Source organism: Nesoenas mayeri (assembly GCF_963082525.1).
Source record: "Nesoenas mayeri genome assembly, chromosome: 1".
In the NCBI taxonomy this organism is placed as follows: domain Eukaryota; kingdom Metazoa; phylum Chordata; class Aves; order Columbiformes; family Columbidae; genus Nesoenas; species Nesoenas mayeri.
The window spans coordinates 66,286,331-66,298,942 of NC_137541.1; the positions used below are offsets into that span (position 1 = coordinate 66,286,331).

General features: G+C 46.1%; 1 protein-coding gene across 1 annotated transcript in view; it reads right to left on the bottom strand.

The window, feature by feature from the left end:
• Window positions 1-348: 348 nt before the first annotated feature.
• Window positions 349-12,612, bottom strand: part of TMTC1 (transmembrane O-mannosyltransferase targeting cadherins 1) — a gene marked incomplete at both ends in the record, with an annotated part of 146,172 nt that continues 133,908 nt past the window's right edge. The window contains 7 exons of the mRNA XM_080350116.1: window positions 349-489; window positions 1,239-1,316; window positions 2,364-2,486; window positions 2,863-3,000; window positions 3,351-3,495; window positions 4,509-4,644; window positions 8,082-8,184. Of these exons, the coding sequence (XP_080206242.1) occupies window positions 349-489; window positions 1,239-1,316; window positions 2,364-2,486; window positions 2,863-3,000; window positions 3,351-3,495; window positions 4,509-4,644; window positions 8,082-8,184 (864 nt within the window). The remainder of the gene's footprint in view (window positions 490-1,238; window positions 1,317-2,363; window positions 2,487-2,862; window positions 3,001-3,350; window positions 3,496-4,508; window positions 4,645-8,081; window positions 8,185-12,612) is intronic.

A 12,612-nucleotide genomic window follows, 5' to 3' on the forward strand; every position in this document is an offset into this window, starting at 1 on the left:
GCTACTTCACCCCTGCTGCAATGGATGACTGCTTTGTCTCCATGGTTTCCCCAGTGATAACCAAGATATTGAAGGTACATGTCCCACCCACACTCCTGGCCGGTGTGATTAAAATGGGTTCAGCCTAAACACAGATCTTGATTGAAGGAAGGTTTTCATTCATTCTCCAGCATGTCCTACAGGAGCCAAGTGACTCCTGTAACTTAAGTCAAACACAAGCATGCATTCAAAATTTGCCTTCCGTAATTCTGAGTCCTATCAAAGTTCCTTCGGCATCGCTTTGAGCAACAGGCTTCCACCATACTCTTCTCCAAGGGGCATGAGTTTCTTTCCACTGGTGACCGAATGCTATGTTTGGTCTTTCTCCTGGACTTCCTGAAACCGTTTCTCCAAGCGATCCAGTTTGGCCAGATTCTCCTTCAGCAACTTGCTGTTTGGAACCAGCTGTAAGGCTTTCTCATAGTAGCCACGGGCAGTGACGTAGCTCCCCTGCAAAGACAGTGAGTGACAGATCTCATTTGCATTCCCTGACACAGAAAGTTCATTCCTTGAGAATGGCGAAGACGGTAATACAAAGAAAACAAAGTTCATAAAACTTGATATTGCTAGGTAGCGGGAATACTTCTTCATTATGAAAAGGATCACTGAGTGCTGTTAGCCTAAATTTGATTAAACACACATGGCATGAAACAGATTTACATTTTCCTGTTACGTTGTACCAGAACAGTTAATTTTATTCAACGATAGGATAGCTTGAGGATCTCACACAATGAGACTCCTTAAGACCCAAATGATAATGATATGCTAAGGTATTCAAAAAAGATAAGCAACCACAGGGCAGGATGTCTATTTCCATAATTTCATGCCAGAATTCTGCATTAGACATCTTTATTAAATTAATCAGGTAGAGAGGAATCTTAAAAGTCAACTCAGGGTGACATTTTTCTAAGGAAAGTCAACAGTTGAAGCAGGAAAACTTTAGAGATGGGCAGGCTGTTCCCTGAAGCCTGCCCTCTTAAAATATGAGGTTTACATTACAGGATACATATTCTCAAGCAAACTGGTTGGAAAATTCTAGTTGGATTAGACAGACGTTCCTCCTTTTTGGATAAAAACATGTTGGGGACACTCACTGTTGACAAACATGCAGCTCTTGGCAATCTAAAACACATTTATCTTTCTGTCCTGAGTCGTAGTGTCTGCACTTGACAGCTTAAGGAAAAGCAAAATTGTCATACCTTGATGTGCTCAATGCCTCCCATATTCATCCAGGCCTGCGCTTGGTCTGGGTTGAGCTCCACAGCCTGTTTATAGCTCTACAAAAATATGAAATATTTTTAGGTTAAGAGTCTGACTCTTCAAGCAAAACCAGATCTGGAGAAGAAAGAGAAACAAAGTTTCCTCTCCTTCTGAATCCATTTAAAATATAATTTCAAATTCTTCTCAAATACAATGCATAAGCTGAATTTCAGTTTCTTTACAGCAGAGGCAACATAATACACTTCTTTACCGCTGAGCTCATCTTGCAGCTTTTCCCTGCCCACAGAACTGCATGAGGAGCCACATTAACCGCTGCGCCCCTCTCCCTGGCACCCTGTACCACTGGGGTCTCCTGCACATCAGGGTCATTCCCTTGCCAATCTACAAGCCATGTGTGGGCTATGATGTTCCTTATCTGCAAGGCTTTCACATGGAGCTGGCAGCAAACTACGGTACAGCCACCTACGTGGAGGCTTCACAAGGACCTGAGGGCAGTGCTGTCCCTCCCCACTGTTTCTGTCACTGTGCATGGGACAAGAAGCAACAAGGGCCTCCTGGGCTCTGTCAAACAGCACCGTTTTTATGGTGTCACGACAGGAAAGGATTCAAGTCAGAATTAGATATCTCCAGGAATACTGAGAATATTCAGAATGGTCTCAATAATATTCTGTGCTGTTATGTAACACTAAGATAATTTCAGAGCTATCAAGCGTCCTGCTCCACAGGATAAGCTAATCTCTCAGCTGTTAGGTAATGAGGTGAGATATAACAATGTGGTGGGCTCTCACAGGTTCCCAAGCTTCCAGCTGAGCCACCTGAAGTTGGCCGTCACCAGCAAGAGCATCTGAGAAAATCATAATCCCACCACAAATCTGTACTTAACCTCTCAGAGCCGGGAGCTCTATTTCCACACAGGAATGTGGAAAAAAGTTGCGACTAAGTTGGGCAAAGTTAGCTGCCCCCTAGCTTTAGCTGTACCACTGGTGAACTCTTGAGCTCCCGAGGCCAACAGACAGGGTGCATGCCCCAGGGAGTATTAGATACAACCAGCTAACTCTATCTTTTAACCTATAAGCTATCCATAGGGCTTAGAGCAGTCATACCTCAAAAGCCTTGTCAAGGAGATTCTGTTCTCTTAGTTGGTTTCCTTTAGTAAAAAAGAGCTCTGATATGACTTTCGGATCCTTTGGTTTTAGCTGAAAAGCTTTTTCTATAGCTTCAAGTGCCTGTGAAAAAGCAAGAGGACATCATGTTACTGTATTCTGTGCCTTTCCAATTCTCATGTTCCCCTCACCACTAGAGCCTCCCAGTATAAGAGTCTTCTTCCTCCTTCCCTTGTTTGTCCCACATCATTAACACATGTGGAAATGAATTTTTTAGATGCCTGTGGCTACTGGGCAGTGGGGCTGACAGCAGCAGGAGCAGTAAGTCATAACCACACTGCTTAGCTTCAGTCCCAATACCTAGATAAACAGTGTTTAATGAAAAAAATAAATCTACTGGATGTACGCTAATGCACGCGATGTGTCTCTGGAGAGGTGGAGTCTAAAATGCAACCTAGGCTCTGTGTGAGAGTCCTTGGGACAAGTGTAGCCACGGTACCTTGGCATAGTGCTCCTGCTTGCTGTAGATGGCTGAAAGAAGGCGGTAGCACTCCAGACACTCCGCATCCTCGCTGAGTATATGGTTGGTCATCTTTTCGGCTTCTTTCATCCGCCCCATCATTGCTAAAACCTGAGCCTGTGGAGCCGTATTATAAAGGGTTATGATCTTGAAACGCTCAGCCCTCTTTAGCACATTATGCTACACCCAGTGGCTGGTGCTGGACTCCTGCTTCTCCTGCTAGTGGTGTTAAGAGACACCTCAAGGAAAGACAGAAGGATTGACACTTTCTAGCAAGTAAGGGGCAGGTCATATTTTCTCTGTGCCAAGTCCTTTTCAGCTGGAAAGGCAGTGTCTGAAATAAGGCTCTGAGTGCAGAGCATGGAGGTAGAACCAAACTCTGAGTCTTGGGCAGGACTCCTCCACTTTAACAACCAGCCCCCTCCACTTTTGTGGCCCTGCCCTGGCCGAGCTCGCCCCACACTCACCAGTGCCAGTCGTATCTCTTTGTTCAAAGGCTGCAGTGATGCGGCTTCTCTGTAAACCTGCAACGCTTCTTCATACCGCCCCGTGTTGTAATACAGAGCCCCCAGTGGGGACAGGACTTCAGCCTTCCGGGATACCTTCAGTGCCCTGGAATTTGGGAAAAATAGGTGCTTCCAGGTGGTGTGGGGCTCAAAGCAGAAGAGCAAGATGTAGCTTGTTCTGGGATGGAGCAGCAAAACTCTGTAGCCTGCATGGCACACTCATCCCACCCTGGGGAGCACAACTTGAAGGTCCTCAGTGACAACCAACGGTAAGACAAGGGGCAATGGGTACAAACTGGAATACAGGAGGTTCCACTTAAATATGAGAAGAAACTTCTTCACAGTGAGGGTAACAGAACACTGGAACAGGCTGCCCAGGGGGGTTGTGGAGTCTCCTCTGGAGACATTCAAAACCCACCTGGACGCCTTCCTGTGTAACCTCATCTAGGTGCTCCTGCTCCAGCAGGGGGATTGGACTAGATGATCTTTCAAGGTCCCTTCCAACCCCTAACATTCTGTGATTCTGTCCCAGGGATGGACAAACATTCTACCTGAGAAGGGGAGAGGGCCACCTCCAAAGCGCAATGTAAGAACGAAGCAGGGGTGGGGACGGCTGAGAGCGGCAGAACCTAGGGAATGTCAGCACAAATCTGGATGCCAAAAAGGAGGCAAAAACCCCCAACCCAGTCCACCCTGCTGCCTAGTGGGAGTCAGAGCCTGCCTAGTGGTGTGTTGCTGGCAAGGGCTGGAGTTCCTGATGGTGCCAAGGTTTTGATGCTGGGCTGTGAACAGCTATGGCTGTTAGTGGTGCAGCACCCACAGACCAGCTCTGAGCAAGGGGGGAGTCATGCTAACGACCTGCTCATGCCATCAAGAAACATCTGACTTCTCCTTAGGGCATCTCCCAGCCACAAACAGCAGTGGCTGGGGGCTTGGGAACGGTTCCAGGAAGTCAACTTCCCCAAAACAGACAAACGCAGGTAAGTCTGGTTTCAAATGGATGGATAAGGAAGGAGAGGAAACTCAAACATGCACAGATTCATGTATCAGAGGCTCTTTAGCAGAGACAGGTGATACAGGGGGAGGAAGGAAACCTCTGTCTCCATCCCAAATTCTTACCGCTTGTACCAAGTTTCAGCTTCTTTGTTCTGCCCCAGGGAGCGGTGAAGCCTGCCCAGGTTCACCATGGCCACATGGTGAGTGGGGCTCAGGTGGATGGCCTGCCTGTAGTGGGACACGGCTCGCTCAGGAGACCCTGGGGAGGAAAACAGCAATTAATATTAAACTGGTGACTCAGAAAAGTCCTGCCACAAATTCAGCACACAATAATGCTCTGGGTTTTCTTTCTATTACTCTACGCACAAAAAACATTTTAAGAAAGAAATCTTGCCTCAAGCTTTTGAGAAGAAGTGTAAGGAAAGCTGCTGTCGAAACTAAGATTTAGGCTCCAATATTCAGAGACGATCCTGAGAAACAGATTTTCTAGGGGTGGGTTTTCGCAAGTTGAGGGTACAGTCACAAGAAGAAGACTCCTGACCAAAAGCACCCTCTGATCATACAGTGGGGGGATGTAACCTCGTGCTAAGGACAGAGCCCACCCAACAGAGGGGACTGGGACATGTGTACCAGCTCCTGGGACACCATCCTTCCACCTTGGCCCACTAGAGAGACGGGCAACGGAGACACAGAGAACAAGCCACCCAGTATTCTTCAACCACACCTGCGCTGAAAATAGTTGCAGCTCTTTCCAAACTGAGACCATTGTCTCCACCTCTGTGGTGCTGTCCCTGCTCAGTCTCTGCATTTTGCTCCACAGGACTGGGCGGAGCTGCCAGTCATCAGCTCATTCCCACCTCGGGGCAATTAAATCCCAGACCAGAGGTGTCCAGTGCTTCTTTTGGAGCACGTAGGCACCATCTCTGTGTTGCAGAGGAGCCATTGGGTGGCACTGCTCCGCTGTGTGAAAATGTCTACTCGTGCAAGGCCCCGCAGTCCATGACATCACCCAGCACCACAACAAAATACAACACCGTGCAAAAAGAAAGGTGCCAGACCAGTATCCTCACAAGTATATTTGTCTTTATTTAAATAATGGTTTTCCTCAAGAAGGACCTTGCAGTGCTTTCCTCAGGCTGGGCCTGCTAACTACCTACTAAATAAATTAATGGGCACAGTGTAAAGTTTCAGCATTTCAGCAACGTGAAGATCATATTTTTAACACCAGTGCTCATTCAACTGGTTTGCACACTCTAGACCAGATAATCTCCTGATGAAAACTGATACTCATGGAGCTTTGTCCACCAACAAAGCTTTTGAGCATTGGCATTTTTTAAGCCAATGTATTTAATCCCATTTCTAACTGGAAAGCGGAACTTGAAAACTGCCTGTGCGTGTTGGGGCACAATCTGCTGCTGTGGGAATTTTACTTTCATAGCTTCTCAGATCTTACTTGGGTTTTCCTGAGACTATCCATGCAACATAAAAGTAACATGGACACTTGCCTGCGTTTCCTTTACAGAAGAGAGGAGGGATATCTGTAGTGAGATTTAGAAGCACTTAAGACTCATCAAGAGGTCAACAACGTATCTTTCAGGGTAGGACTCTTTTAAAACATCCAGATGTTTTTGAAAATCACATCTACAAAGCCACCTGGGAAGCAGCTGGGCATGCACCTCAGTCCCTAAGGCAGGCAGTGCCTCCCCGGCTCCACACACATGGGAAATGCGCAACGCTCAGGGAGACACATCGAGTGTCCATGACCACTGCAGAGCTGTTTAGAGTTATGGCTCCCCAGAGCTGACACTTGCTTGAGGCTTGTAGAACAAAATCCTGCAAGTTAATTGGCATGGTGCTTCACAGCAGCTCCCTGTGCCTGCTGGGGAAGAGCACAGCCTGTGATGGGCTCGCTACCAGCCGCTTCCTTCACACCTTGTCATGTCACCAGGAGGGTTATTTACACATCATGCCTTAAGTATTGAAAGTCAGTGTTGTTTTTTTTTTCCTGTTGTTTGTGTGTAGGGAAGTGTAGGAGTAAACCAGGAAAAGTTAGTTTGACTTTGGCAGAACACACAAGTGCAAAAAATAGAAAGTGCACTGCACTGTGTTTAAACCACAATTTTTGGCAGGAATAGGGCAGTTTATCTGTGTTGGGAAGCAAAGATGAATTCAATGTCAGGGTTAAATTACTGAGGAATTTTTATTATTTGCAAGCTTGAAGTTGGCCAGAGCACAAATTCAGAACCTTGACCTCTGTCACTAATGCCACGATGCTTTTTTTGATAACGAATATTCATTTTGGCTTTGTATTTATTTTACACAGATACTACAGAAAAGCAATGGCTGAGCATAAGCTCAGAGGTAGGACAGTCAGCTGCAGACTGACAGATACCATTGTCCTTTCTTCCCAAGCACCACCAGAACTGGGCACAGTGTGAAAGGGGCAGAATGGGTAGCAACCACCTGAAGCCTACAATATTTCACCATCAAGTCTCAGCTCTGTTCTGGAGGGACTGCAGTGAGATAGTAGTTCGGTTTCCACTAATCATTTGTCAAACGTGGTCTTGCTTGTAAAGCTGTCACTAATAGGTGGCAATTACAGTGGCATTTGTTGGCGCTGTTGTTATGTGGATGCCAGGAAGTGCTTGAGTCCAGGGAAGGTGGCTGGGAACCAGACCAGAAAAGAAAGGCTTTGGATGTCATAATGGAGCTCCTGAGAATCAGTTCATCCCACAGCTACCTTACATTTTGTTTCCACAGGTGACTGTGGTTTAAAAGCCATGTTTGTTTTATAGTGGTGGCACTCAACCTTTACAGGCAAAGAGCAGCTTTGTCACCAAGTAGAGCTGCAAGTGCCCCAAAGACCAACCACAACGATCCACTTGTGTGCCTGGGATTTGGTTTGATGCTGTATGGGGATATAGCAGAAGATTTGGCGAGGAGGTTAGTTAAATGTAAATACGCTCAAGTGACTTGCACCTGTCTGTAGAAAAAGCACATACATCACACTAATTGTTTTACTGGCCTTGTGTGCTTGATGAGTAGAACCTCTGTGTTAGATAACATAGGCCTGTGAGAAACCCTGGGCACCTTATCACTATGTCTGAGATTCCTGCTTTGTTGTGAGAAAGAGCAGGAGGCTGTGCCTGCCTGAAGCCTTGAAATACAGGTGAGCTCAGCAGGCCCAGTGATCTTCCAGCAGGGCTGAACTGACCAGTGCCTGCGTCCCCACTTGTGTCAGCTCTGCCTGGGAGCTTAGGTGAGGCTTTGGAGATCCCTCAGTAGAGAGGTAACTAAAATAAAACTTGCTCTTTGCAATGCATTCGTGGCCTCTGGCTCTTCTTGCAACGTGCCTGCGTACGTGTCCACAGATGCGGCCACGCTTTCCTGTAGAAAGGGCAGTATTGTCAGGGTGATGCCCAGCTCAAATGGAAGAGGACAACTGCCTGTGCAAAGATGGTGAGAAACACTGAAGGAAATAGCCAGGTTGAATGCCACTGCTGCACAGTGCCTGCATTGTTTACAAATTTCAGTACACTGTGCCATCTCAGCAGTGCAGGGATATTTATTTCCAAGCTACAGTGGAGACACATCTATTGCTTTGGAAGCTTTTGACACCCTTTTAGATGTGTACTGCGGAATAAAACAAATCAAAGTAAATAAGGCAGAGTGGGAAAACCCCTCCCCCTCACTTACCGGTATCAACTAAGAAAACACCGAAGTTGTTATGCAGATCGGAGCTCTCTGGACAATTTTCTATGCCAGCCTTATAGACCTCCTCTGCTTCCTTCAGCCGTTCCTTGAAAGAGAAGGAGATTTCTTAGTGGTGGCAGAAAGTGTGTCAGTACCATTTGCCACATATCCGCATTTTGTGACAACTCCCTCGCTGCACAGGGAGCTCAGGGAACCCATCTCGCCTTCTACAAGGCCAAAATTTCACCCCACAGCATGGATGTGATAAAGGTGCTGTCTGGTATCCCAGAGCAATTCAGACAGCTTTCCCCCATATGTTTGCAATTGGAGCTACCTATGAAACAAAAATAACAGCTGGAAAAGGTGGCTCCTGTGTAATGTCAGTGAGACACATCTGGGAACGCACCCAGCTGGGAAACACACAGTGACAGGGGTCGTCTTGGCTCTGTTGAGAAATGTCTGTCATCTGGGAGCTGACAAATTTTAATTTATTTGTTTAATGAGCATCTCGCTGGCTAACTTTTTCCCTCTGGTCTGGAGCTCTGCTGTTTGTTCCCTAAGCAGTGGGGAAAACAGAAGGAACAAAAGCTTGGTGTGTGTGCCAGCTGGGGGATGAGGAGCTCATGCAAAGGGATAAGGGGAGCTAGAGGATGGGGGCAATGAGAGAGCTGGGAAAATCTGACAGATTCACATTAAAACCAGGCATTGTAAATGCCTGGATGTAGCTCACTGGGATGGACGGGATGTGCCACCATGCTGATTCGCAGATGTGCTAAGCCCTTACATTTTGCATAGATTTCAAGGTTTGTTGGTGCCGAGCATTTCTGAAAAATATAGATCTTTACTTCAGGACCACTCTGCCTACAGAAAGTGCCACATTGGCTGGGCTCTGCTAGCCTGAGCTATGGACAGCCGGGTCCTGAAACAAAAATAAGGTATCTCGTTTGAATCAAAGAGCAATTTAATAAGGTTTCCGTGTCCTTCCAGCCAGTCAGTGCATGCTCCCTAGCATGGATTATCATGGTCTTCCTCCCCTCCAAACCTCAGAGCTTTGCTGTTGGGTGTATTTAGGGAAAAGGCTGTGCACAGCAGACAAGCTGAGGGGTGCAGAGGGGTGTCAGGCAAGCCCCTAGCACCAAAGATCCTTTTTCCAACTCTTGCCCTTCTGTGGAGCGATGCAGCCCCACGGCAACAAACCCCATGGCCTTCTGAGGAAGCTGCCAAGTGAAATCAGCTGTCTGGGTCTCCGACGAGGAAATTCCGAAGCCACTAAGGCTGATCTCCTGCTTAGGAGCTGAATCCACGTTGAAATGAGAGGCAGGTCCATTCCCAGCTATGGACTCTCCTTAAATCCTGCAAATCCCAGAGCCTGCGGGGCTTTCTCTAGATTTAAAGGGTGCACCTGATGGCAGCTTTTGCTCTGCAGCTGCTCAAATGTGTGGACTTCTTTCTCACCTCCTATTTCAGGACTGGAGAGCTGGAATTAATCGCACTGGAAGAGGATGACTTGATGAAAGCACATGGTTTGCCATGGTTAAGTGCCTTCACATTTACATGATAAAGGTCAGCCAGCAGAAAAGATAGTATGTGATAAAACACAGAAACACACTTTTAAAAAGTGCTTAAGTTTCAATATTTTGGATATATTTATGGGAATTTGACATCACTATCCTGTGGGGTCAAGAAAAGTGTCAGAGTTCACTAAAATGAAGAGCAATTTTTTGAGAAAATATCTGTGTCACCAATACATTAACAAGCATATTTTCAAATATTTCTGTACTAGTTTCTTTTCCTTTTAATTTTCAGCCGAGGAATGTGGCTTTGTGTGCAAATGTGGCTTTATGTTAGCTTTCTTCATTTTATTTACTGATCATAAACCTGATCTTTAAAGGAAGGAAGGACTGTGTTAAACTGGATTAGCAGTGTCCCGTGTCAAAACATTCACATCCACTGATACTGAGCATTTTTAGTACTTTTATCATGGCTGCATTGCTTTTTTGGCACCTAATATCCTGACCCTGCATGCCTCAGGCTCAGCACAGAGTCTGGGATGATTTCTCTAATAAAGTGTTCGCTTTAAGCACGGTCAGAAATAGGGAAGGATGGGCTCAGCTTTTTGTGCCAGAGCTTTCTCCCTCACAGCCTCTCCTCTTCTCAGGAGAAATGCTGCAAGTTCATCAAGGCTCGAGTCTCATTAACACTTAATAATGCCACTCCCAGTCCTTCATGAAACATTAATCAAGCTCACAAAATTGAGGAGATTGGCTTGAAAAATGTATGAGATTTTTATGATATTAAAAAAATTATGCATGTGAGGATCTCTCAGTTGAACTCCAGGGTTTTTAAGTCTGTTTTTTTATGGCTCAGTTTTTCAGTGTGGTTATGCCTGAGTAGGCTCTCCTCTGCAGCTAAGTGAGTAAAAAAGTTTCCTTTTCTTAGTGTGGGCTGATATTATTACACACACACACACACACACACACACAAAATCACTTAAAGCCAGGAACCAGGACCTGAAAAGAGGCATCAAGTAGCATGAGATGGCTTATGAAACTGCAAGAGCTGGAAAGAAGATGCTGTTCAAATACATCAGAGTAAATCCTGGGGAAGCAGTGCTACAGGAGTGGGCAACATCAAACAAAAATGTCTGATTCCTCACATTAGCACCACTGCAGTGAGCATGGAAAACAATGATACATAACGACTGAGTTACAACATCAAGTGATGATATCACAAGCAGTAAGAAGGGCAAGCATTAATAAAAGGCACAAGCAAGTCAAACTGTTTTATACAATGTGAGGATTTTTTTTTTCCACGTCTCAACTCTGGCTTCAGAGTCAACTATCACAGAGAGAAAAGGAGCTGCAGGCTAATTTGCCAGTGCATGAGACGTTCCTCTCAGCAGCAACTTTTACAGCGACAGAATCACAGAATGTTAGGGATTGGAAGGGAGGAAAGGACCCATAAGCCACACTTTGGATTCGTCGTCTTTAAGACTGGGGGGAACACGCTGTGCGAGACCCACCAAGGCAGTCCCGGTGCTAATTCACTGAGCTGCGCCCACCCATTTCCCCCCTTCTTAGCCTCAGTGAAAAGCTGTAAGAGCAGCAGCTTGTCATGGGCACGGTTGCTTCACGCAAGTTGTTTCAATCTGCCACTTACGGCACTTCAGCCCCTTTCTATCGCATCCCAGCAAGAGAGAGGCAGTTCGTGCTCCCTTCCCCAAATCTCCACAGCGATGCCATCCGTGCGGTTCACTGCATGCTGCCTGGCATCACAGGCACCCCTGCAGCTGTGAGACAGACTATAGGCCAGAAGCGGACAGAAAAAAGGGTTTGAAGCTTCTAACCATTTTGGATACTGTTGCTTGGACAAAGCGGAAAACCCCAAACTGAAAAATGGGGTCCTGTCACCAGCCTCTGGGCTGAAGATGCCAAAAACTTCTGCCCGTACCCCTCCAGGAAGCGCACAGCATTAGGTGCGATTCTGCAGCCCGTAGCCATGGGAAGCAGCACCTATTTGTAGGACAACCCCTACCGCGGTCACTAAGATGGGTGTGCGAGGCAGGAGCTGCACAACCAGGCAGCCGTCCGCTGTGGCTGGACATGAGAAGGTGTTAAAAGCCTCCAGAAAATGGCTATTTTCTAAGGAAATTGTACTAACTATCTTTTTCCCCTATCGCTTCCTCAAGTCACAAGATGAACAACCTGTAAGTAAAAGTAGATAAATTACTGCTGGACTTACTAATGGCATTTGCTTTGGGCAGAAGGCCTCAGGAGTCTGTAATGGCTTTATTGCTCTGTTGACCTTACAATCAATGGTTCTAATTAATAATTTCAATGAATATTAAACCCAGGTATTTCTGCAGAGGACTCATTTCCTGTACTTGCAGGAGACTCTTCTTTGACAGGCTTATTCGAAATACAGTTCCTATTCAATAAAGTGGTTCTTTCAATTCATACACTACATTTCTGGATCCCTGCAGCTGATATTAATAATATTCAAATGTTTGAAAGCCACTTGAAATAAAATTGCACATCTTCCAGTAACCCATATATATCATAGGTTAATTTTGCAGAGTGCCTACATCATTACAGAAGTCTAAACCAGAACAAGACCTTCACTTATAGTTTTGCTGAAATGTATCCCCTTCCAAGGAGAAGATTTCGCCAGCCAGATTAATGGGAAACCATGAAAGATGATACTTCTTTGCTTTGTCTGTATTTGCATTTGGCAACCTTTTAAGAAACCTTTAGCACTCTGTGCTATGGAACAGTTAGATTTGAAACCTGGGGAGATAAAAATCAGTTTCAAAAGGTTTGTGGATGCGTGCTGGAGCTGTGCCATTATGAGGACCTCATCACCCACCCCCATGCCCCCAGAACGGGGCCACTGGTTTTGGCCACAGTCCATGGGAGCAATGCCCAAAGCACAGCATCCCTCATCTGCTGCTACAGGCACAGAGAAAAGTGGGGCTTGGTTGTCTTGACGTGGGCACCCACGATCCCTGGCTGCTGCTTCTGAACTCAAGAATTTT